The 27,929-nt window shown below is 41.2% G+C and overlaps 1 protein-coding gene across 4 annotated transcripts in view; it reads right to left on the bottom strand.

The window, feature by feature from the left end:
• The window catches only part of LOC149179092 (uncharacterized), a 395,456-nt gene that overhangs the window by 253,856 nt on the left and 113,671 nt on the right, over nt 1-27,929 (bottom strand). For all 4 annotated transcript variants that reach the window (XM_089420514.1, XM_089420515.1, XM_089420517.1 and 1 more), the window contains one exon: nt 15,499-15,658. In XM_089420514.1, coding sequence (XP_089276640.1) covers nt 15,499-15,658 — 160 coding nt within the window. The remainder of the gene's footprint in view (nt 1-15,498; nt 15,659-27,929) is intronic.

Consider the following 27,929-nt stretch of genomic DNA (forward strand, 5'->3'; position numbering starts at 1 on the left):
GAGGCATTTCCCAAATCTAGTCCGGCATCGCTACCATATAACTTCTGAAAGTTAAGATCCTCGAGGTAGTCACGGGCTTGCAATTTACCATTCCGCATCCGGAATCCAACTCCCTCTTACTTCTGCAAATGAGAGGGTCTGCACCTGTCAGAAATAGGTTGTCCTTAGAAGGTGACGGTATGAGAGGTCAATATTCCACAACCTTCGAGCAATGGTTTGGATCGGTTTCACTCCTAGTGAATCTCAGCTTCATCAGATAACTATCAATCCTCTCATACTATGCCGGGTGTGTTTTGCTTCAAGCCATAGAGGGCTTTCTTCCACCTGTATACATGAGATTCCCAATCATGAATCTCAAACTCCTTGGGTTGTTCCAAACCTATGGACCTGCTACATAAGGGGAATGGTCCCCTTGTAAGATTTTCCTTCGGTACATCTCAGACATGTACCTTCATGCTCTTCTTGAATCCAGGCATCCTTGTCACCATCTGACTCACATCGGGTAGGGCCCCATAAGTAGACCTCCAGTGTTATAGATGAGATATGTCAATTGACATGATCCCCAATGGACCATCCTGCAACTTGATCCAAATTGCCAACCCTGAACCCATGAGAAAAAGAGTCTTTGAAAATTCTATTTTCAAACACGTACCTTTCCATCGATGAATGCCACCCTAAAACGTTTGACTTCCATTGCCGAAATGGACACCAGGTTCTTCTTTCGATCAGGTACATAAAAGAGATTCTTATAAATGAATCGAGTTACCCTCATCCAATTGGGGTAACATTCCCTACACCCTTTCCGAGATAGGTGGCATCAACTCCAAGTATAATCCCACGATTGTTTCCATCTCTACCAAATTAGAGAGAGCACTGCACTGTTGCTGCCTACACTGCTGCCCATGACACTACCACTGCCACTGCTACATCTGTACTGCAGCTCCCTCTCAAAATGTTGCCTCATGCTACTCATAGCACTGCCACTGCTAATTGTTGCACTGCAACTCAGTAACCGAGAAGTAAGTAACTGACTTCACCCAAATACTGACATCCCAGTTAGTCTGGAAGCCTCGTGATGTTGAAGCTACCTCAGTTGTTATCCTATGCTCCCTCTGCTGCCACTGCACTGTTGCAAACACCTCTGTGCCTCTCGCACTACTACAACCTCTGTTGCGTTGCTATAGACTTCTGCACTCTAGCCCTACCTTGCCGCTCCACCACACTTTGCTCCACCCGACACTTGTCATCATGCTACTGTCATTAAGGGCTCCCGTAGCCGGATGTGATCCAAGAGTTTGGGCACCTCAAGGATCCTGCCCATGCATGTAGTCCTCTCGACTACAACTCGATGTCACCCCACCTCTTCTCTAGAGGTGCATGAGCACTCATGGCACAATCATCATCAGTCTCGACATCCTTCTCTGCCTTAGTTGGAGCTTCCTTTGAATCAGAAGCTTCTCCCTTGCCTTTCTTCCTAGGGCACTGAGATGCATAATGTCCCAGCTCCCCACAGTTCAAGCACTTGACCTTGGAGATGTCCTTTTTTTTCCTCTTCCCTTGTTGTCCTGCAGATGCTAGAGACGCATCCTCCTCCTCCTCTTTCTTGACTCAAACTCCCTTACCACTACTCCCTGTCTTGGTCATCCTCCTGATCTCTTCCTATCGAAGAGCTGCCCACATCTCTTCCCAACCGAGAAGAGTGTCCCTACCCAAAATACTTTGGACAAATGCCTCCCACTCCTCGGAGACTGCATTCAGGGCAGTCCTGACCATAAATTATGGATCCGGTGCAGACCCCACGAAAGTACGTTGGTCGTGAATCTCCTGCAACCTGAGAAGGAATGGATCTATCTGCTCTCCCTTATGCATCTTATATGACCTCAGCTGATTCTCCAATAGCATCTTCCGTTGCATAAAAGAGCCCTAGTATAAGGTCGTCAGGGTGTCCCACCTCTCCTTTGTTATGTTCTTCTCAGCAATATGTGGTATGACATGATCTTTGACTCCATCTAGAATCATGTACTTCGCCCTCGCCATCGCCTCCCCATACTTCTCATTCTCAGCTAGGTCAATTGGGATAGCCACCACTTTCAAGGAAAACTCCTTGATGCGATGACGATCCAAGACCGTCAGGATCCTGACCTTCCAGATGACAAAGTTGGAAGCCCCGTCCAACCTGTCCTAATCCTTCTGTCCATTCACTGCCATTTCAGCTCTTCTTCTGTACTCCCTTTGAGTCTTGATTTCACTCCTGGAAATCCTCTGGCCAGCTGTCGAACTGCTCCTCTCCAATCCTCCTTGCAACTGCAACTCGAATTTGAATCCCTTGGCTAGAAATCCGTTGAGGTAGTGATTCCTTCTACCTTGGTTCCATCTCCTTAAACACTATTCTGTATCGATAGAAATAGCGTCCCACCAGCTCCTCAAATCACAATCTATCCACAACTCCCCAAGCCCCAACAACTAAAGAAACTGAGCCTTTTAGGCTTTGCACAATCCCAGCAAAGGCTGAATCTTCTCTTCTAACCAACTGCGTCAATCCTATCTGGCTGAGCAGGATGATGTGGCTCTTCGTGAGCCTCTTCTGCCTCTGTGTTGGCCCTTCCCTTGGCTCGAAATGATGACGCAGGCTCTGCGTCACTTCTTCTCTTGTTGCTTCTGCTCTGGAACAACGTTGTCTCTCGGGACAATTGCTTCTTCTGCAAATTCTCAGATTTCTGCGGGTGTCTTTAGTCCTCCTATGATTTGCAATCGCTCTAATACCATGTGGAAATTTATATGTCTGACACATCAGAAATCCCTACTACATTATTTGGTTTGTTATCTCCTACTTGTTCTTTCCATTAACAAGTTATTTACTAATATAAATACCGAAATAAGCACAAATGCAACCTTCACACACATACAGATCAACGACTGAAATAACTGAGACAGCACAAGGCACACCGTTGTTTTTGGACAATCGTCCCCGAAAAAGCCCAATGCAGGAAAACCGGTGCAGCAGACATGAAGGTTTTAATATTATGCAATTTTCTGAATACAACTAGGGTGCCAAAAATGGCTCACCCTTCAGAGATTTCCTTGGCAGAAGTACCTTGCTCCAAAGACAAATATTTCGGCTGATTAGCAACTGGATGATGATTTCCACAGTGACTTCGACTGTTCCTTAGCTGGACAGCGAAAGCTGCTCCAAGCTTCTCTCTAGAACTGCATCACCCTCCAGGGACTGCATCACCATCTACAGCTCTACGTCTACCTCTCAGTGCTCAGTCTGCCCCACGAAAACACCACAACGCAGCTCTTTTTGCCCAGCGTCAGCTCTACTAGCCTCTGCGTCAGTTTCTTGGCCTCTTGTGTCACCAACGCTGGCCCTCCAAACCTCTGCATCAACTCTGGCTACCTCTGTGTCAACCCAGGCTGTCTCTACGCTGTCTCTCTGACACTATCTCTGCTTCTCTGCTATGTATTCTTGGCCTTCTGCCAAACTGCCCCTCGCTGCCACAGATCACTAACTCGATTTCTCAACAAATCCTGCCCCAGAAATTCGAATTGACTAATCAACTTGGTGTCTTGGTGTATCTCCAACTGACCCTCAAGCCTCCTCTTATAATTTTCCTATTGACGATTCAACGGCCGAGATTAAGTTTCTAATCAACGGCTAAGATTAGATCTGGCTTGATCCTCGTTATTTAGAACTTTCTCACCCATATTATATTAATATGCATTAATATTTTAATTTTCCTAAGTTTAGACATAGAAACCCCATTAGAAATATTAATTATTTTAATATCTCTCCATCCAGGTGGAATTTCCCCAAACGATTTCTGGGTCTTGGAGATCTCATGTGCCTTAGCCTCTCCACCAATTTTCATGGCTAGAGCACATCCGATGCTACCAAAAATCAACAGATAGGACCACCTTTTCCAAACAATGTGAGGACTCTAGACCCTCATTCGCAGTTAACATAGGTGACCTTGTAGTTCTCTTGCAGGCAATCCCTTGTATGAACGGAGGAACCTAGGTGGTTAGAAGTCCTAGGTAGGTATCATTAATGAGGCCTTAGCCTCCTTCCCCAGCACTTCTCTCTACAACTTGAGTTCGAGACTAGTTCCAAAAGAATTGGGGAGAAGGACTCACTTAGATAGGGCATCTAATTACTATTTACCAAGAGCTCACATCTCACATAATTATAGGCCTTGCACATCATATAGGATAGAATTTGCATTTCACAACAATTGTTCATCCGGTAACTTGGAATTTAATTCACATTGTGCAAGTAACTAATTTTTTAAGGCATTGATCTCTAACTTGTGATCTTAATGAATCTGATCAAATCATGCTTAATAATCATACTTGCCTCTTAATTTCAACCAAGTTGCTAGGCCATTCAGTTGTGTCTCCTTAACTTGTTGGTTCCCAACAAGTTGTTCAGCATCTCATCCATAGGGAGTCGAGACTAACCCCCTTAGCTTGCATTTAGGAGGCAACTTAAAAAGAGAGGGCAGGGATTAGAGTGCCAGCCCCTGCCCTAAGCGTTGTCATAATTTTGTGTACAATTTGAGTGACAACAGAGACAAAGACATATTCATAACGCTGGTATATGAGACAAGCTTAGGTTGGTGGTTGTTGTCTCTCTGCGTGAGAGGGAGCAAATATGAATATGTTAATCTTTTATTTATGAAATGTATTGCTCTAAGATAATATTTGATTTGATGTCCTGACTAAACAGCAAAACAGAGGATTGTGGCTTGAAAGTACTGCATAAGGCAGTGTGATTGAACTCTTCAGTAAATTGATTGAATCGGTATCTGATATGAGCACCTTGATATGTTTTTGATCTTTAGAGAGCAGCTTGGACTGATAGATGTCACCCCTTCGGATAAGTGTCTTTGCTAATCGATAACACTAAGCATAGCTCTTCCCCTTTGGTAGAGCTCCCAAGGTGGGAATGGAGTGTTGAGGGCTAGATTGAGGGAACTATGGACAATAGGTGTGCTTGATCCCTACTCTTGCAGTAGGTCGAGTATCTCCCCAATTGTCACTCATAGCCTATAGGGTGTGCGTGATCCTTGTCCGTTATGACAAGTCGGGTATCTCCCCCTATCTTGGTCTAGCAGAGTATACCCTAGTTGGCATCATACCCACAAGTTGGGCTTCTTGGGATTCTCCCTCCCCATCTGGCCAATGGGTTGAGGAGGCTTGGAGTGTGTGATCCTTACCTTTGGTAACTCAGGTATCTCACCCAAGCTCGGATTATGATGCAGGGGTTCTACCACTTGACTCTTTAGTGTCATGTTGGGAAAATCAACAATAATAGGATAGGCGTGATCCTTAACATTTATGTTAAGTGGTATCCCTCCTATTATCAGGAGGTAGTAGGATAGGTGCGATCCTCACCTCATAAGGTAAGTGGCATCCCTCCTATTGTTGGTGGATTTCAGGTGGTAGCATTGGCTCCCCGATTACGAGGTTCTCGGGTTGTAGCATTGGGCTCCCCACTGGCAGATGTTCTGGATTAAGCTAGTCTCCCCGATGTGGTTCCAGGTTGAGCAGGGCTCTCTGATGGTGTTCTGGATTGAGCTAAGCTCTTTGATGTTGTTCCTCTATGATGTCAGATTCCTCCTCTTTAGATTCGAGATTATTCAACAAATGGAGATGGGCAGAGATGAACTAAGACAAGATATGACTTGATAATGATGATGATTCTACTTCAGATGACCAAATTGATTATTCAATATAGGGTGGAAGCCAAATGCTCCCCCATGTTGATGATTGAGTTGACAAGGTGGTAGTTGAAGCTCCCCTATGACGATTATTTTTCTTCTATTGGATTGAGATTGTTCAACTGACAATCAAAGGAAACAAGTTATATGATGAGATGGATGCCTTATTGATATAGCTTTGAGACTAGTAGAGTTAGAGGATTCACCTCCCCTACCTTTGAGCATGCAATATTTTTCTAAGATGCAATGATGATGCAACTGCTTGCCTTCTTATATTAAGTCATGTTATCCAAGAAGAGATCTCTCATGCAGATGGAAATTCCTCCCTAGCTAAGAAGGAGTGTTAAAATTTGGCAACCTTGGGACTAATGCAGATGGAAATTCCTCCCTAGCTAAGAAGGAGTGTTAAAATTTGGCAGCCTTGGGACTAATTTCCCTAAAGGAAACCCTAAGTCCCCGAGAGCAAATCCTTGAAAGAAGAATTGACTAAAACAAAATATTATTATTATTGATTTTATTTTAGGAAAGCATTTGAATATATATATATATATATGATTTTTGAGGAAAATTTTGAATTTAATTATTTCCCTCCATATTACCTCAAGTTAGCCACATATTCATGGAGGGAAAAGATTAATTTGAAATTAAATTTATGTCGCCTTCAATTATGGTCATGTCAACTTACCACACGTTGAATCAACTATAAATACCCAACCATATTAGTCACTTGGGTATGGATGAATTCGGATTGCTCTGCAACTTCGGATGATTTGAAACTTTGGATGGTTCGGATCTAACTGAGATTTTCGGATATGTATTTCTCTGAGGAATGACGCAAAGGTCTCTCAAGTCTCCTCTCTCACTTCAGGACTTGCATTCTGGCTTCTATATTCTGGCATATCTGAGGCACCTCAGGGCAGTCGCACATCTAATCTCTTACAAGGCTACAGGGCTCTCGCATGGCTTCAAGGATCTCATTCAGCTACAAGTAACTTGTATCTTTGTGTTAGCAATACTCTTGCATATGGTCTTTCTTCTTACAACATCTTGTATATTTGTATCAATGTGATTGTCTCGCTCTGAAATGTCTCACTGTAATTAACTATCCTCTTGCTCTGAATCTGTCTTACTATAATCACTTCTTGTCTTGCCCTGGAACGGTTTCATATCTCTCTTCATATGTCTAGCAGCAATTACCATTCATCTCACATCCCTGTATTATATCTGCAATTATCATTGTTCTTGTATCTCTGTAGTAATGATTAGCCTCGCAACCCTCGCATCCATGTATCACCATTTGGCACAGGCACATCTCCGCAATATGATTTCATAGATGAGATAATTTGCGGTTCTCACATATCTCATAGTCACAATGGTTTCTCTACACAATATGGGCATCATGTTGTTGTTGCTTGTAATCACAGCATTGCTTAGCATCACTTCACATCATCATTATGTATGGATTCTGGAATACAATCTTTAGTAAGAATGTATGAATTCAATATGAATGACATCGCTCCAGCTACTCATAACACATTAGTTTGGCACTTATATTCAGAACACAGTGTAGAAATTTCTGTTTTCGCACCCCGGTTTTCAGTTTCACCTTATTTCTCCCATGTAGTTAAATGCCCTTTCCCATAACCATACATTTAACAAGCTGAAAAAAATAATTATTGCTGAAAACACAAATTCTGGAAATTTTACAGAATGTTGGAAATTGCAGAAATAAAAATCAGCAGTAATAAACAGCCATTAAAACACATTTAAACACTGAGATTTTTGGTCAACTCGACCATGGAAAAACCCCCTACAACTCTTGGGGAAAACCAGTTTGAGAGCTCTTCTTTATTTCTGAAAATTGCCTTTTTCACAGTGAGAAATATTCAGCAAAAAAATCAGCAAGCAAATTTACAACTTATCTCTTTTCCCATGCCTCACAGCAAACTGGAAATTACAGCAAACAGGACAGCAATAAATGTTGTACGGCCTCCTCAATTTTTGTGCCCATTTTCAGCATTAAATGCTGTTGTACGGCCAGCATTAAATGCGCTGTATGGACTGCAATAAATGCGTTGTAAGGCCCTCGTTTTGCGTGCAAAAAAATCAGAAAACTGCTCCTCGATTTTGTGCAAACCACTCCTCGAAAAATCGCGCCAAAGCCTTTCACTATGTGCTGAACCAGCTGTACAAATCTGCTCAACTGCTGCCTTGGAATGTGTGCCAAGCTGCTGTCTCCTTCTCCTCCCTGCTCAGAAATCTCTCTTGCTCTCTTGCTCTCCTTCTCCCAATCTGCTCATGAAAGAATGAATGACCTTTTCCTCCTTTAACCCAACCCTAAGTGACTTTTGGGTGATCCCTAAATCCAATGGCTGAAATAGATTTAGATCAATGGCTGAGATTAAATGCTCATTTAAATCTCACTTTCTATTTTTTAATTCACCCCACTTTAATAAAGACCCACTTAGTCATTTATTTCCAAAGTCACATTTTCTTTCTAATTTTTCATTGACTTTATAAAAGTCACTTTAAAATTAGACTTAGTAACTTTATCACTTAAAGTCACTTTTAAATTAGATTTAAATTTAAAAATTATAAAGTTACTGTAGGAGAAAAATTAAATTCTTTTGGACACTTTTCCCTACGCCAAAGATCAAAGCCTAAGGAAACCACCTGTCCTCCGGTACCAAATTTCAACACTCCCTCTTACCGAGGGAGGTGTTCCTCACCACACCCATCTTGTCTCTGAAGTAGACATGCTTGCCCCGTGGTAAGGCTTTGGTAAGAATATCTGCAACCTGCTCATCAGTGGAAATATACTCAAGCTTCACAGCTCCCTTCTGAACATAGTCTCTGATGAAATGATATTTGATCCCGATATGCTTTGACCTGTCATGAAATACTGGATTCTCCGTGAGTTTAATGCAACTCTGATTATCACAGTAAATCACTGAAGGTCTCAACGGCTGACCAAATAATCCAAACAACATCTTGCGAAGCCAAATAGCCTCACAACTAGCTAGACTGGCTGCCATATACTCTGCTTCCGGCTGAACCATGACACTACTGCTGAACCCAACCCAAAACAACACCCTGAAGTGCTCTTCCTATCAGAAGCACAACCTGCCCAATCAGAATCAGTGTATCCTGCCAATCTCACTGCATCTCCCTGCCTGTAGTCCAGACCATAATCCACTGTCCCCTGCAAGTACCACAAAATGTGTTTTGCAGCCACCCAGTGAACCTTCCTAGGCTCACACATAAACTGACTCATCGTGTTGACTGCAAAACAGATATCTGGTCTAGTGTTGACCAAATACATCAAGGAACCAATCAGCTGCCTGTACAATGTGGGATCCACCAACTCGGAATCCGAAGCATGAAGCTTCTTCCAGTTGGTGATCATCGGTGTCGACATGGGTCTACAATCCTCCATGTGGAATCTGCTAAGGATGTCCACAATATACTTCCCCTGCCCCAGGAAGAAATGCCCCTCCTCCTGCCACACCTCCAAACCCAAAAAGTAATGCATCAAGCCGATGTCCTTCATCTCAAACTCTGTCGCAAGATCTCTCTTGCAGTGCTCTATGAGTCTCTCTGCACTTGTAATGACCAAGTCATCCACATACAGCACCAGAATGAGAGGCTCCTCACCTATCACAATAAAGTAAAGGCTCGGATCTGCCTCACTCTTTGTGAAACCCATCCCCTGCAAGTATGTATCTATCCCGGAGTACCAAGCTCTGGGAGCTTGCTTCAGGCCATAAAGGGCCTTCTTCAGTCTGCACACATGGGACTCCTTCCCATGCACCTCAAAGCCCTGTGGCTGCTCAATGTACACCTCCTCCTGTATGAAGCCATTGAGAAATGCGGTCTTCACATCCATCTGGTGGATCTTCCAACCCATCTCTACTGCTATCGATATAATGGAGTGGATCGAAGTATATCGAGCCACGGGAGCGAAGGTCTCCTCATAATCAACTCCCTCTACCTGGGAGAACCCTCTAGCCACAAACCTCGCTTTGAATTTCTCAATGCTACCATCTGCAACATGCTTTACCTTATAAAGCCATCTGGAAGTAACCACGGATTTGCCCTCAGGCCTCGGCACCACCTCCCAAACATCATTCTTCATGATAGAAGAATACTCCTCCTGCATGGCCTCTCTCCAGACCTACTGGCTAGCTGCCTCCTCATAGCTAGAAGGCTCAGAGTCAAGGATGCTGGTAACCATCGCCATATAGCTACAAAACCTCTCAGGTGGTCTGCTCTCTCTGACCGGCCTCTTCGGCTCAGCAACAGATGAGGCATCTCTCAAGGTGTCCTGAAGCCACTTGGGCTTCCTCTTCCCTGAGCGCACTTCTCCCACCAGAGAATGAAACTCCTCCTCCTCATCATCATCAGGAGCCTGAACTCCTGACTGTCTGTCTGTTGTCTTCCTGCCTGCACCTGAACCTGTAGAAGCTAAGGTACCGTGTGAACTGTCCATCAGTGGACTCCCTAGTGAACTGCTCTGTGAACTGCTCTACATGCTGCCCGGAGCACCACCTCTCTGGCTCGGTGAGCCAATGCTCACTAACGGACCTGACATCCTCATAGATGTACCTCCTGATCCTCCTGATCCCTGCCCACTGGATCCCTGCGACTGACTCAACTGCTGCTGAGGGTCTGGCTGATCCAGATACTCTAACTCCTGTGACCTCCTAAAGGCCCTGTCCTCCTCGAACTTCACATCCCGTCTGACAACAACTCTCCTCTGTGCGGGAATGTAAATCCGAAAGGCCTTTGAGGTCTCACTGTAGCCCACAAAGATACCCTTCTCTACGGTGGGCTCTAGTTTGGTCCTCTTCTCCTTGGGTATATAGGAGTATGTAATGCATCCAAAGATATGAAGATGACCAATATCAGGCTTCTTCCTAGAGAAAGCCTCCTCCGGAGTCGTGCCCCAAGGCACGATGCGGACTGTTGTTCTGCAAGTAAACAGTTGTGTTGCAGGCCTCTGCCCACAAGAACAATGGCAACCCCTGATCATGTAACATGGCTTTGGCAGCCCCTATGACGGATCTGTTCTTCCTCTCCGCAACCCCGTTCTGTTGGGGGTTGTAAGGAACAGTGAACTCCCTCCTAATGTCTGCCTCCGCACAATAATCAACAAACTCTCCAAGGGTGTACTCTCCTCCATTGTCTGACCTCAGGGACTTGATCTTTCAACCTGTTTGTGTCTCCACAACAGCTCTGAACTCCTGAAACCGCTTGAAGACCTCACTCTTGGTCTTCAAAAAATAAATCCAGGTCCTCCTGGAGTGATCATCAATGAATAAAACATAGTACTCATATCCACTCAAGGAAACATGAGACATCCGACCGCTCACATCGGAATGAATCAAATCAAGTATCCCAGTCGCTCTGTTGTCACTGCTGGGAAAAGGGGATTTGGCAAACTTGCCCATCGCACAACCTATGCAAGTATCAAAGTGATCAGTACTGAAATCTGGCACACCTGTAGTGATCTCCCGCAATGTCCTCAAGGCTCCATGATACATATGTCCCATCCTGCGGTGCCAAATCTCACATAGCTCAAAACTGCTAGCTCTGCTGCCGGTACTACTGCTCAATGCCAAAAGGGGTTGGAATGCAAACTTGTACACCTTTGCATGGCGTACACCTACCACTCTAGCTGAATTAGCTAGAGTGCCCCTTGGATACATCAACACTTGTCCTCCCCTGAACAGTACCTCATATCCTCTGTCCTCCAAAGCTGAGACGGATATGAGGTTCTTCCTCATCCCTGGCACATAAAGAACATCTGACACTTTTAAGGGAGGTTTGGACTCCCTCTGAAATGTCAGTGTCCCCACCCCGACTGCTCTAACAACTCTGTCATCACCGAGTACTACCTCTATATCAGTGCCACTCTCTGAAAGCTCTGAGAAGTACTCACGGACTCCTGTCATGTGACGTGAAGCCCCACTGTCCACATACCAGATACCTGAAGATGCTTCGCTAATCGAGGGAAAAGCATACTCCCTCTGAACCTGTGTGGCAGGTGATCCTGCACTAGAGGACTCATACGTAGTGAACGCAAACTTCCGGTCAAAACGACCTACAAAGTCCTCAATCTCTGCTGAAGCTGCCACGTCCTGGTTCTTACCCTTCTTCTTCTTCTCCAGACACACAATTGCATAGTGTCCCATCTTTTGACAATTCCAACACTTCACCTTGGAATAGTCCTTCTGTGTGTTACCCTGTTTACCTTTACCTTTGCCTTTGCCCCCACCACTGCTTGTGGAAGCCTGCTTCTTCCCTTTGCCTTTCTTGCCTCCTGCCACCAGTGCTACATCCTCATCCTACTCAACTGGCTTGGCTGCCCCAAGCTGACCTTTCCTGATCTCTGTCTGAATGCAATCATCCCAAAACCTCTCCCATGTGGGAAGGGTCTCACGTGCACAAACCTCATCAGCAAAGTTCAACCATGAACGGGGGAGGCCATTCACTGCAATCCGCACCAACTCAGTGGGTGGAATGGCCTCTCCAATCGCTGCCAACTCATCTCTCACATTAGTAATCTTTGTGAGATATCCAGCTGCACTATCATTACCCATCTTAATATTCTTCAGCTTCTCCTTCAGGACCATCTTCCGGTTCTCATTGGTACTCTAGTAGAGATTGGACAATGCTGTCCACATCTCATGGGCATTGCTTTTTCCTCTCACATGAGGAATGCAATGGTCTTTGATTCCGTCTAGAATCAGCCTCTTACCCTTGTTGTTCTTTTTATTATAAGTTGTCAACTAAATAGCATCAGTAGGCACAACAACAGGGTTCTGTGTGGTATGCACCATGATATCCCAGACTTCTGCCTCCTCAAAGATACTCTGCATTCTCTCCTTCCAAACACTGTAATTTATATGCCCATCCAGCCTATCCTCCACCCTCAATCCCAATGACATCCTGCTGTCCTAAAACTGAAAAATAGCACTGCTGTAGTAAAGATAAAACTGTTGTTTATGAAAAAATCAGCTTGTTGGAATTTTCTGAGTGAAAAATCAGCAACTGTAATTTTTCCTTTTGCTGTCCCAAACTGCCCTTCAGCACTCAACCTCTGATACCATGTAGAAATTTCTGTTTTCCCACCCTGGTTTTCAGTTTCACCTTATTTCTCCCATGTAGTTAAATGCCATTTCCCATAACCATACATTTAACAAGCTGAAAAAAATAATTATTGCTGAAAACACAAATTCTGGAAATTTTACAGAATGCTGGAAATTGCAGAAATAAAAATCAGCAGTAATAAACAGCCATTAAAACACATTTAAACACTGAGATTTTTGGTCAACTTGACCCTGGAAAAACCCCTTACAACTCTTGGGGAAAACCAGTTTGAGAGCTCTTCTTTATTTCTGAAAATTGCCTTTTTCACAGTGAGAAATATTCAGCGAAAAAATCAGCAAGCAAATTTACAACTTATCTCTTTTCCCATGCCTCACAGCAAACTGGAAATTACAGCAAACAGGACAACAATAAATGATGTACGGCCTCCTCGATTTTCATGCCCACTTTCAGCATTAAATGCGTCGTACGGACTGCAATAAATGCTTGTACGGCCCTCGTTTTGCGTGCAGAAAAATCAGAAAACTGCTGCTCGATTTTTGTGCAAACCACTCCTCGAAAAATCGTGCCAAAATCTGCCTTTCACTGTGTGCTGAACCAGCTGTACAAATCTGCTCAACTGCTGCCTTGGAATGTGTGCCAAGTTGCTGTCTCCTTCTCCTCCCTACTCAGAAATCTCTTTTGCTCTCTTGCTCTCCTTCTCCCAATCTGCTCATGAAAGAATGAATGACCTTTTCCTCTTTTTCCTCCTTTAACCCAACCCTAAATGACTTTTGGGTGATCCCTAAATCCAATGGCTGAAATATATTTAGATCAATGGCTGAGATTAAATTCTCATTTAAATCTCACTTTCTATTTTCTAATTCACTCCACTTTAATAAAGACCCACTTAGTCATTTATTTCCAAAGTCACTTTTCCTTTCTAATTTTTCATTGACTTTATAAAAGTCACTTTAAAATTAGACTTAGTAACTTTATCACTTATAGTCACTTTTAAATTAGATTTAACTTTAAAAATTATAAAGTTACTTTAGGAGAAAAATTAAATTCTTTTGGACACTTTTCCTTAGGCCAAAGATCAAAGCCTAAGGGAACCACCTGTCCTCCGGTACCAAATTTCAACACACAGCGTTGGTTTGGCAGTTTATATACACATTAGTTTGGCACTTATATTCAGAATACAATGTTGGTATGGCACTTACATTCTGAGAAGCATCATCCAGAGCAATATTGGTTTATGTAGAACACTTCCAGTATATGCAGAGCAGTATTACATATATATATCATCGTATTTGCAGCAGTGGCATCTATGTTTCTTATATACGCTGAAGGCTTGTTGACAATGACCAGTAACCTTGTTGTAGGTTTGATGTATTTCTCTATGAAAGCACTTTGTATCACAGTTGAACAATTGATGCATTGAAATCTAATAGAAGAAGAAGATGAATTCCAGGTTTTCCCCCTCGTGGGGTTTTTCCCTGGTGTCCGACCAAATTCTTGTGTCTCTTTGTGTGCATGCTTTTCTTCTGATGTTTCTTTTACAGTTCCGCTGCATTATTGATGATGTTGTTCTTTCTACATAATTGCATTGATGTAATAATGTTATAATACTGTGGGGTGAATTTAATGTGTAAATGATATAATGCAATTATCTTAAGCAAAGAACAATATAGCCCTAAGGAAACTTAACAAAGTGACCTAACCCCATGGGGGCAAGCTGGGGTGTTACATTGGCCATGTACAGTTTTGTCAATTTACAACTGTGAGTTGTTGAGAAAGACTGTGTCTTTATAGTGGCATAAGATCTCTGAACTACAAAAATGGTCAAAAGATACCCAAGGCCTTCACCTTGTACTTCCTCAGCCCATTGACCTATTTGGGTCATTAGTGGACATTAATACATCTCCATTTCATTTCAATTCGTTGTTGGGTGGAGGCTTGAACTCTAGCAAAGCAATATTTGATACTGGGCACTAGTTTTGTTAAATTGAGGTTTAACTGCCATCATTAGTAACCCATAGTTTCAGCGCAATGCAACTACAGGTATCAATTCCCTTATTTGATACAGTATCAGATCTTGTAGTCCCATAACTATGCTTGTAGTTCCACTAAGACCTCGATAATTACTCATAAAGTTCTAGATAGTTACTCCATATTATGGTTACCTCTCATGGCAACTACAACAGTGCAAGCTAAAGTAATGCTATACAGGATGAGAAATATCATTTTCAGCTGTCAGGTTGTGGAGCTGTTAGATAAAGAGATCTAAAAGCACATCAACAGCTACAAAATGAGAAAAATGAAGCTTTTTAGTTTCTGCTCTCATCAGTTCAAAATTGGCCTTTTCATAGAAATAAATATCATGAAATTGGAAACATCTCTAATGCCATAGCACTATCTTATGATCAACTTTGAGATAAAATAACTAGGGCCTAGGCAGAGGTATTCAAAGCCTTAAAGAGCTCAACACGCTATCTTTTCATACAGCATGAAATTTTCAAATGCCATGGTCTATAGATGTAAAAAAAGGGAATGTTAGACAGAATCTGACCATGAAAACGATGAGGTGCTAAATCAGAATATTGCATTACACTGTCATGTTCTAGAAGAAAAATGGTCAGTAATTTGAAATCAAAGAAAGAGAAGAACCAAAATTGTAACTCACAGCCTTAGTAGCAAGAATCTGTGCAGACTTCACATAAAATCCACTAAGATCCAGAACTAAGTTGTGGACCTTTTGCCCTCCCCATTCATGTGTCTTTGCCCATGATTTATCCCTCTCTTGCATGGATTTATTTCTGACAATCCATTTTGTTTTCATATACCTGCAAACCAGCAAACCCAGGGGAATGCTCAGAAATCAATCACTTGATATTTAATATCTATTAATAAGAGCTGATGAAAATAAGTGAGTGCAATCTCTACATTTGCTACCAGTACAATCGGAAAAATCATGTTAGGTAAACAACAAAAAGACAGTTGAAGCCATCAAGCAGATTTACAGTTGTATGAAAACCTTTACACATGCATCTTTGGGCTGAATTCGTACCATGAGCATAAGACAATCTGAGAACAATGTCATTCTATGCTCTATGGTGAAAACTAATGCAGTAGTCACAAGTGACAAAGGCAACACATAAACTTACCATATCAAGATGTCTACAAAGATCATGCATTGCTAATATGACATAAAGTGCTTGTTATAGCAAAATCTCACACTTCTCAAGATAAAGTCCAAAAAGCTCAAGTGTGAGACCCTGTGTAATTAAGAGTGGAGCAACTGTCACCTCACCAACCCTATTCTCAATTCTGGCCAGCCCTCCTCTAGCTCAAGGGGGGTTCTCCCTAGTAGACCTTAGGGATCTAAGAGCCTAATTAAACCAAGTCAAGAGTTCCCTAAGACTTCTACTTCTATTACGACCAATCAAATGATGGAAAAACTAGGGATTAAGGGGGATCTTCAAGATAGGGTTGCCAAGGATTTTTTAAGGGTAATTTTCAGATTTGAGTTCAAAGGGAAGGTCCCCAAACACATACAATCAAGAAATTATAAGATGATTTCGGAGAGTAAACCCCACCAAAATAGTCTAAAGGATTTTAAAAAACAAGATGATGGAGGATAGAAGATCAATGCCTTAGTTTGCAACTTCCTACAAGTAACCTTCTAAGATCAATGCCTTTGCTTGCAACCTTCTAAAGTGTGTTAGTTTTTGTACCATCAGATGGCGTTTTAGTCTCGATAGTTGTTAGAGAGGCTAAGAGACACTAGGAATCCATAACCCAAAAACGGTTTCAGGAAAATCCATCTAGAAATGCCTTAATTAAGTTAATTAATCAGTAATTAAATTTTCCTAGGTCTAACTTAGAGAAAATAATTAATTAACAATAATTAGTTGAGGAATGTGAGATTTCTCTAAAAACTCACATGGATCGACTAGGAAATAATCTCATCCATTGATTAAGTTTTGATCTTGGCTGTTAGAATCCCATAGTCAGGTTATAAGAAGAAATTGATGGGTAGATGGAGGAACACACTTGAAATCAATTTCCTTGGGCAATTCAACTTTCCAAAGAGCAACAACAATTTGTCTGAAGAGTTTGAGCCAGAGAGGGGACGCAAAGATAAAGAGGGGAAGAGACAGTGAGTCCGGAGGAAGTCTTCCAGTTCCGAAGAGTCAGCAACAGAAGGGTCGTATTTCCTAGAGAAGTGGCACAGAGCCAGCGCAAATAGCTTCAGAGGGAGATCAATTTTGCAGAAGGGAAGGGTGATTTAGTTGTAGTTGGTCTGGATATTCTCCAGAAGGCCAAGCGAATTCCTTCCAGAGGCAGAGCCATCCAGGACGTCATTTTTCCAGCGGTTTTGGGGTTTAGCGAATTAGAGCCTGTGCAAGCACTGCGCAGAGGTTGTACAACTAGCTAGTTTTGCCAATTGTCGAAGCTTGATCAGATGTGGTGTTGAGATATTTTCCTCACAGATATTTTGGCCGGATAATTTTGTTGATTGGATTGCCAGTTGGCCATCCATAGATTGTACTCAGAATTTCTCACTACTGCTTAATAATAAAAACCCTCAATTGTTGCACTGGTTTTCCCACATTGGGTTTTTCTAGTTATATTTGTCCAAAAATAATAGTATTATTTTTTTGTGTGTGTGTGCCAGTATTTTCGCAGTTTCCAATTTATCTTTGTGAAAATTTAGAATCCCCGAATCACTATCGCAGCAACTGATTATATTTCTCTTACTGAATCAAGTTATTTATAGTATTATACAGTAAACATCGAAATAAATACAACTGCAACCTTTACAACGTAAATAATATGCGGAAACAAGAACTAAGCAAGAAAGAAATAGCACACACAAGTGACACTGTTGTTTTTGGACAAATGTCCCTGGAAAAACCCAATGCGGGAAAACCGGTGTAGTAGCTGAGGGTTTGTATTATTATGCAGTAATTTCTAAGTACAATTCTTTAGATGCCCAAACTGGAAATCCTATACAGAGATCTAACTGGGCAAAAAGATAGTGAGATGATCTCACCCTGTCACTGGGAAATCCGGCACTGATGTGCGCTAGAGATGAGCATTTGTGCAGTACTGCGTCACACCCATTCAGTTACTGCGTGATTGCTGCTAGGACTGTGTTGCACCTCCTCTCGATCCTCTGCTCGCTGGAAACTTCGGCCCTCTAGCCTCCCTGCCTCACACCCTGGATCCAGCACTAGATCCTGATTGTTCCCCAATAGAAATACCAACTCCCTCTAAAGCTCTGCGCTGCCACATTGTAGCTCTATGCTGCCTCTGCATGGCCCAGCGCTGCCTCTCCGGACTACTCTCTGCCCTCTCTGCCTTGTACTCTCTGGATCAGGAAAACTTCCTCCGGAAAATTATCCCTACCCCTCACTGCAAGAAATCTCCTCGATCACCTTCTCCGGCAATTACTACGCTGCTCTCTTGAGAAAATCGATCTTTGATCTCTCACCCGATGTATTTTTCAAATGCCCATCAAGCCTCTTCTTATAATCCTCTCGTTGACAATCAATGACCTGTTGATTTTGGGTAGCATCGGATGTGCTCTAGGCCTCAAATTTTGCAAGGAGGCTTGGGCACATGCATTCCAAAGAACCAAGAAACCGTTTTGGGACATTCCACCCAAAGACGATTTTATTAAAATAATTAATATTTTTAAAGGAGTTCCAAAGTCTCGATCATTGATTCATCAACACGAAAAGCATAAGAGGAAGCTTGAGGGTCAGTTGGAGATACACCAAGTGAGCATATTGATCAGTCACTTCGATTTTCTGGGGTGTGGTTTGCTAAGAGAATCGAACCAGTGATTTGTTGCAGTGAGGGGCAGATGCAGAGATTTGGATAGAAGAGTAAGTTCCCAGCCAAAGAGTACGTAGCAGAGAGGCAGCCAGAGCAGGAAGACAGCGCAGAGGCCGACACAACTTAGGAGGGGCTCACGCAGTCCAAGAGGGACTCACACAGTGGCAGTGCAGAGTGTCGTCTTTAGTCCAAGATTGTACTGGAGAAGCGAAGTTTTGAGCCGAGAGGGTTGAACGACAGTCTTCATCCAGCAAATTGATCCAGCAGAAGGGGTGATGCAATCCTCTAGAGGCAAGATGCAAGCCCACGCAGTGATTGCATAGGGACTGCGCAGTAGTTGCTGGGAGGTGTTAGATCGCTCATTTGATCAGTCGGGGCTTGGGGACGAGGTAAACCCTCATATGTATTTCTTGTTGCCGTGATTTCTCTATAAGGTTTGCCAGTGTGAGAGGCAACCTGTTGTACTCAGATTCTACTTGCTTAATAATATAAAACCCTCTATCTGTTGCACCGGTTTTCCCAAGTTGGGTTTTTCCAAGGACATGTTGTCCAAAAATAATGGTGTCCCTTGTGTGTGTGTCTCAATTATTGCTTCAGTTTATGATCTATATGTCAGTGTAGATTGCAGTAGTGTTTACATCAATGTTTATGTAATTAAATAACTTATTGAATGAAATAACAAGTAGGAAATGTTAAACCAGTCATTGCAATAGGATTTCTGTTTCTAGATTCAAAAAATTTCACAAAATCGACCATCCAGAGGATTGACGTTGTCCCCAGAGAGCTTGACGTTGGGTTGATGTTGATACTGCGTAGAGGCAGTGCAGAGGCAGCCAGAAAAACCGGGGGCAATCATTTTGGGGCTGGATCAACCAGGATTTCTAGTGATAGTGTTAGGTAACTTCACAATTCTTTCTCTCAGTATTTCTCTCGTAACTAAATAACCCTGTGAGGTACTCAGAGATATATTCAGAATTTGCTACTGCTTAATAATAATAAACCCTCAGAGCTGCTACACTGGTTTTCCCGCATTGGGTTTTTTGGAGGACATTTGTCCAAAAACAACTGTGTCTATTGTGTTGTATTTTCTTTCTTGCTCAGTATCTTGTTTCTGCTTATAATTAATTAAGTGAAGGCTGCAGTAGTATTTACTTCGAACACAATAAATAACTTGTATGGACTAACAAGTAGAAGTAACATCAGTTTGTTGCAGTAGGGGTTCCTCTTATAGAATTTTCACACGGCCCAAATTAGATTCTAATCAATAGCTCAGATCATTTTGGCTTGATCCTCGTCTTCCTCTAGAAGTTTCACCCCCAGTTTAATTAATAGCCTTTAATTATTTTAATTTCCTAAGTTTAGACTTATGGACCTATTAAAAATAATTAATTATTTTAATAAAATTGTCTCCGAGTGGAATTTCCCAAAACGATTTCTGAGTATTCTGGAATACATGTGGCCTAGCCTCCCTGCACATTTTGAGGCTTAGAGCACATCCGATGCTACTAGAAATCAACAATCCTCTGCAACATTTTTATTTGTGAAGATTGCAGTGTGATTAATTAGTTGTTGTCGTAGCAATAAACTGCTAAATTAATTTACAGTTACAAGAATTAATTCCAGTTGCTGCAATAGAATTTCAATAGTGAAATTTTCACAAAGTGGACATGTGGCATCCAAATAAATACTTAACTCCCAAAAGTGGACATGTGGTTTGTTGACCACACGTGTCAACTCCCCCAAGAAGCAAAGTTCATGTTAGCAATTAAAAAAATTTCAAGATCATCTTCATCATGCAGCTTCCATATTGTCGTTGTAATCCAAATTCTGCAACCCTGTGGGCCTTGTTTGTAAAAAGGATCTTAATATGTCTATGAAGCCATGTAAAAACATCTAGGTAGCCTAAGATTCCTTGTGTAATGTCCCCAATTTTGATTTTTTCATCTAAGGGAGTTAATGGAGTTTATTAGGGAGGTGCTAAGTGTTGACCAGTCCATGCCAGCTACTCCATCGCTATACATCTTTTCACGCATGGATTTCCATCATGTCTGAGCACACACATCATCCACAGATTCATCATTACCAGCTATATATACACTGAGTTTTGTAAACCCAATCTGCATTTTGTAACGTAAATGATCCTAGTAAGACAAATGTATGTAACAACTTAGATAAGTTCATTTTTCTAATCATGATTTCTATCCTAGGAGGTTTTTAGTCTCACCGATTCATGTGTGTTTCTAAACACGGATGATCAGTAGAGTTTTTTCCTCCAGCCTCACCCCAAAGCTAGGGTGGATTTTGTTATCAGGATTTTAAATGAGTCCCAGTATTATTTATCGAGTCTCTATAAAAGTGATTTTGGAATAATTCTAACTATTTGGTTAGTTATTTTATTACAAGTCACTTCGTCTACTAGATCATATTTTTTGTCGCATAAATGAGTAATGATTGAGGGTGTATAATGAATGGGTGTTCCCCCTTCATGGGTTAGAAATGTAATATTCCATATAAAAAATATTTAGTGCATGGTCCCTCATACTTAGACACCATGGCTAAATATTAGAGGGTTGGAAAAATTAATAATCCCCCCATGAGTCAATTAATTAAAATTTCTGGCTAAAATAAATTAAAATGCTAAAGCCAAAAATTTAATTAATTTAGTTCCTATGAAAAACTAAATTCTCCAACATTCAAAATTCATGGGTTTTAAGGTTTTTAATTTTTGGAGGTCCTTGGCCAAGGAAATATTGAAAATTTCAAGATATTTTGAACCCTTGGGAGTAGTTAAGTCAAAGTCAACTTTTTGTGGCAATTAACTCAAAATAATCATTTTTGAGTTACTTAAAAGGAAATTAAAAGTGAAATTTAAATTTCCTCAAAAAGCAACTTTATTTCAACAGTGATGATTAAAAGATCATTTGATCTTCATCAACGGTTGAGATTGCTTTGACGGCGATCAAGCCAACTAGCCTTTGGAGAATTTTTTTATAAATGAGAGGCCTCTCTCCATTATTTGGATCTGATTTCTGAATCGTGTACTTGCTCTAAGAAAGCACTTGTAACTTTTTTTGGTTAATAAAACGCAAAGACTTTGGGTTTTCAGATCGTGATGTTCCTCTTTCAGATTTATGTGGTCATATTGTTCTTAATACTTTACTGCTTTTATTTGCATTTGCTGGGTAATAGACTTTGAAGATTGATCTGTGTACAGGTATCTTGCACAGATTTCTAGGTTTTTTAGAATATCATTTTAATTTGATAGAAGTAGCAGGTATCTCTATTTCTTGAAAATTGAGAGGGCGAACTGGGAAGAGAGCTCGCCGGCGGAGAACCTAGGGTTTCTACTCGGCTCTGGTTGCCGCCTTTGAGCCTGCGGCGGCAGGGCTTGCCGCTTGCGTGGGTTCTGGACGCCCTCTTTGCTGCCATCGTCTGGTGCTTTGCTTCTTCGTCGTGCTGCCAGAGATATATCAGCGCCGGGGTTAGCTGCGTCTGGTGGGGTTTTGTCTTTCTGCGGAGCCGGTTGCTTGTGTCGAGGACTCTTTTTCGGCCTCCGCTCCCAACTTCCTCAACTTCCTCTGCGGCTCTGACCCATCTCGTCTGGTGTTCCCGGGTTGATAGCCGCGCTGCATTGTCTCTGAGCTTCATCTGCAGAGGTCCGGTTTCTTGCCTTGTGCCTTGAGCAGGGCGGCGGCGGCGTGTTTCTACTGGTTCCTCGGCGGTCTTCTGCGCTCCTTCCGACCCACTGTTTTGGCGGTCTCACCAAGGGGGTTTGGCCTCTGACATTTTTTGTGCTAAGCTGCAGAGCGGGGGCGAGGTTTTTGTTTTGGGCCTCCTGATTCTCATCGTGGGGGCGAGGTGGCTGCCCTAGCCGCCTCTGCCCCCGGAACCGATCCGCCTCAGATCTGTTTGGGACCTGTTGGGGCTCCCTTGCTGAGGCGATGGTTTCTTTTTTGGCCTTTTGCTAGCTACCAATGCAGCTATGGGGAGTGTTGAGGGATCCGAGGTGTGGAGTCTGTCTCTACACCGATTCGTGCCGCTTCTCTATGGCTGTCTCTGGTTGTTTCTCTGGCTTCTTTGGATATATGGGTGGTTTCTTCCACTGGTTTCTGCGGTTTTAGGTGGAGAGTTGAGGGAATGGGGGAGATGTGGCCTCCATGGCTGCTCTCTACCATTTCGGGCCTCTTCCCTTTGTCTTGGCAGCCTTTTCGATTTTTACTACCCATTCCTCAGGAGCTTTTTGTTTAAATTTCTGTTTTTCTTTTCAGCTTGTATGGATAAGGGTATACTCCTGTTGGGGTTTACATACCCTTTATCTTGCTGCCCTGTCTGAGGGCTTTACTGCATACTTCTCCTGAAGTATTGTTTTTGTAAGTGGTTTACCCACACTACAGCATATGCGTTCAGCGTCTACAGAATGTAATTTTCTGAAATTAATGGAAATTACGAATTCTCTTCTTCGGAAAAAAGGTATCTCTATTTCTTGAAAATTGTATGATCATTTTTTAAATCTCTATTAATCTAACAAGCATATTTAAGTGCAGAAGTTATCATTCAGAATTTGGGCGTTTGGGGAAGTCCTCAGCTGGACCAACTCTCAGTTTACAAAATCTAAAAGAGCCCACTATCTTTTTAATTTCTGCAGACATTCTATAGAATATTTTGCTTGCAGGTTTTTTCTTGGGATTGTGCTTCTTTAAAATTTCAAATTTATTTCTAAATATTGTGAAAATTTTTATTTAAATTTAGCTAGTAGAGAGCTTTGATCTGCAGATCTTTTAGATCTGTAGAATATTATTGTAGATTTGTAAATATCAAATTTTTTAATTCATTGGAGTTTTGGGTATTTCATATTTTTGTATATACATGCTTTGGGGTTTTTTCCATCTTTTGTTTCTGCAGAAACATATCTAAAAAGTGCAAGTGATTTTTGTGGATTCCGGAAAGACATCCAAGTCCCGAAGGGCATCTCCATTTTGTTTGCACGTTAAAGATAAATTTCAACAAGATCGTGGGCAATTTTTTTTTAGGACCTTGAGGCCCTGCGCTGGCCATCTCCAACCTCTTTCTCGGCCTCCCTTTCAGCCTTATGGCCTCCCCTCTTTCACCAAAATTTTCACACTAATTTTTCCTAAATTTTTTCTTAAAAATTTAACAATTTTTTAACAACGTTTTTCACAAAACAATTTGGAGTTGAGGATTTTCAATGATTCGGGCAGCATATCTTCAAGTGTCTTCAAGTCCCTAAGGAATGACTGGTGCACACCCTCTAACCTTTCTTCATTTAATTTTGAAAGCAAGGTTAATATTAGCATAGATTTTCAATTAGTCGGAGTTTAGCAGCAGATTTAATTTACATTTTTACTGTTGTATAGTTGCAGAAATAGGGGTTAGCTTCAGTAACTTTTGCAAACAAATTTCTGAATATTGTTTTACTATTGCTCGATAGTTTATTTATGAGTTTTTAGATCAAATACATCAATAGATCAGAAAGAATTAAACTCAGAAATTTTTTGAATTTAGCAACTGATTTAATTTACGTTTTTACTATTGTATAATTGCAGAAATAGAAGTTAGCTTCAATAACTTTTGCAAAGAAATTTGTGAAAGTTGTTTTACTGTTGTTCATTAGTTTATTTCTGAGTTTTTAGATCAAATACATCAATAGATCGGAAAGAATTAAACTCAGAAATTTTATGAATTGAGCAGCAGATTTAATTTACATTTTCACTGATGTATAATTGCAAAAATAGAAGTTAGCTTCAGTAACTTTTGCAAACAAATTTCTGAAAATTGTTTTACTGTTGTTTAGTAGTTTATTTCTGAGTTTTTTAGATCAAATACATCAATAAATTAAAAAGAATTAAACTCATAAATTTTCAAAAATGTAGTTATTAGTTAGTCATTTAATATTTTCTACTGTTATACATAGAAATTTTTTAATATTGCATGGTTGCAGGACTGCTATTTTAGAATATATTGTTGGTTTTATCATTTGATGTTGTCAGGCCAGGAGTAACTCCAGTTTGACAGAAAACTGATACGCTTTATTTCATTACGTAGCTATTGTTATATATAAAGAATGTGACTGCTCAGTTCATCTTCTGATGACTGTTCACATTCCAAATTCACCCAATCTCAGAGGATTAGGTGTCAACATTCCCCCCCTTAATCTGAAGGGATGTTGGTGAGTCCAAGCATCGTTCTGAATCTTTCAAGCTTTTCTCTTCCAAGCGCTTTGGTGAAGACGTCTGCAATTTGCTCATTTGTGGAACAATGACGGAGATGGATTGTTTTGGCGTCAACATGATGTCGGATCAGATGATATCTAGTATTGATGTGCTTTGTACGATCATGGAACTTTGGGTTCTTGGCCAACTTTATTGCAGAGGTGTTGTCAATCATGAGTGGAGTTGATTATACTTGTTTTACCTGCAAATCTTCAAGAATTTTTCTGAGCCACACAATTTCTTTCGTTGCTTCAGCTGCTGCCACGTATTTTGCTTCTGTTGTGGAATCTGCTGGAACTGATTGTTTGCGTGATCTCCAAGAGACAGCTCCTGATCCAAGACTCATAGCATATCCTGAAGTAGATACCCCAGTTTCTTTGTCTCCATCGAAGTCTGAATCAGAGTATCCAATCAAGCTGAAGTCGTCCACCTGTGTATACTTGATTCCAAGGTCTTGAGTTCCCTTCAAGTACCTTAGAACTCTTTTTGCAGCAGACCAATGTCCCTCGCAAGGCTTTTGCATAAACCTGGAGAGGATTCCAATAGCAAATGAAATGTCTGGTCTGGTAGTAGTGAGGTAGATGAGACTTCCTACAAGCTGTCTATACTTTGTTGCATCCTCAAATTCCTTTCCTTCAATAGATGTGAGCTTTAAGTTTTGTTCCATTGGAGTAAAAAGAGGATTGCACTCTGTCATGCCAAATCTGTTTAACAAATCTCCAATGTATTTCTTTTGAGAAAGAAATATGGATTTTGGATGTTGGGTTACTTCAATGCCAAGATAGTAATGAACATAGCGCAAATCAGTCATTTCATACTTTTCCCCAATTCCTTCTTTATGGATGCAATGTAGCTTTCATTGTTCCCTGTCATTAAAAGATCATCTACATATACCACAAGATATACAACTGTTTTGCCAACTTTCTTAACAAATAAAGTTGCATCATCAAGATCAAAATGATTGAAGTTGAGTTTCAGAAGATGCTCAGTTAGTTTTTCATACCAGGCTCGCGGTGCTTGTTTGAGGCCATACAAGGACTTCACAAGTTTGCATACTTTTTGTTCATGTCCTTTCACAACAAATCCTTCAGGCTGGGACATAAAAACATTCTCTTTTAGATCTCCATTCAAGAAGGCAGTTTTTACATCCATTTGATGGACTTTCCAACCGTTCCGAGCTGCTAGTGCAAAGAGTGTCCGGATGGTGGCCCATTTTGCTGTGGGGGCAAAAGTTTCCTCATAATCGACCCCTTCCTTCTGTGCAAAACCTTTTGCCACAAGCCTAGCTTTGTGCTTGTCAAGTGAGCCATCAGCTTTGTACTTGTTCTTGTAGACCCACTTGCAGCCAATTGGTTTGGTTCCAAATGGAGGATCAACCAGCTTCCAAGTGCCATTCTTTATGAGGGCATCATACTCCTTTTGCATCGCTTCTTTCCATTCATCATGAGAAGCAGCTTATTTGAAGGAAGTTGGTTCAAAATCTGTAGAAAAGTTCAATTCACAATCATAAGAAACATCCATATCAACAGGTGAATTAGAGTCATCTACATCACCTCCATTTTGTCGGTTTGAATTTCTGGTTCCTGTTTTTCCAATTTCATTAGGATGAGCACTTTCAAGTGTCTTTGTCAGCCACTTTGGGGGACCTTTCTGAGATGGTCCAGGCTGCTCTGTTGATTGAGTTGGGACTGAATCAAGATTGAGTCTCCCAATTCTATCAATTACATCACTTAAAGCATCATCCGTTGTTGGAGTTTCATTCGGAGGAGAGTGTTCTTCAAAAGAAGATTCCACATGTTGATCTAGTATAGGAATCCCCCCTTCAAGATGTGGAATCTGATTATCAAATTCTCGAAATGATTTCGTTTTTGCGAATCTATCCAAACGATCAAGTTGCCGCTCAACAACATTGTCAGATTTGGATGATTCAAGAAAAATTACATATCTAGATACAACAAACTTTTTATTTACTTCATCATAGAGGCGGTATGCTTTGGAGGTGTTTGAATACCACAGGAAGATACACTTACAACTTCTAGCACCAAGTTTGTTTCTATCTACCTTTGATATCAAAGCATAACAGGTGGAACCAAAGATCCTGAGATGTTTTACCGAAGGAACATGTCCATACCACAATTCATAAGGAGTCTTGTTTCTTATAGCATTAGATGGACATCTATTCTTTATATATGCAGCACATAGAACAGCATCAGCCCAAAACATTATCTTTACATTTTTGAAGAAAAGCATGGATCGTACCATATTCAAGATTGTTATATTCATTCTTTCAGCTACACCATTCTGTTGGGGATTATAAGGCACAGTTGTTTGATGTTTGATCCCATGTTGGCGAAGATAGTTTTCAAATTCATTTGATGTATATTCTTTTCCATTATCAGTGCGAATAGAGCCAATATGAGATTGTGCATCATTTTCAATCCATTTATGAAAATTCTTGAATGTTTGAAAAGCATCAGATTTGTTCTTCAATAAATAAACCCAGCACATTCTGGTGTAATCATCAATAAATGTCATGATATATTTATTTCCATTTGCAGAAGGAACAAGCATTGGACCACATAAATCTGAATGAATGAGTTCAAGCTTCCTATGTGCTCTTGAATGTGAATCATGAAAAGACTGTTTGCTATGCTTTCCTAAAATGCATGCATCACATTGGTTATTTTTCCTAGGAATTGTAGGCAAACTAGCAACACCATTTTTCTTCAATAAGCGGAGACTGTCATAGTTTAAATGTCCAAATCTAGCATGCCATAATAAACTTGATGGAAGTGTTCCTTCTTCATGATGAGAAATATATGAGAAATGTTGTGCATGAGCAGAAGTTCCTTGCAGTTTGAGAAGCCTTTCTTCTTCTATTCCCCTCGTGACAAGTGAGTGGTCAGAAGCTTTTCTTACCTCAAGCTTGTCATCAAACATATGAATGGAGTGACCTTGCTGGCGGATGTGGACCAAGGACAGCAAGTTTCTCTTGAGCTGTGGGAGATATAGAACATGATCCAGAAGAAAGTTTGGAAGA

This window comes from Pinus tabuliformis, chromosome 4_1 (genome assembly GCF_031772625.1).
Source record: "Pinus tabuliformis cultivar Carrire ecotype Pingquan chromosome 4_1, CPIR1, whole genome shotgun sequence".
Taxonomy (NCBI): Eukaryota; Viridiplantae; Streptophyta; class Pinopsida; order Pinales; family Pinaceae; genus Pinus; species Pinus tabuliformis.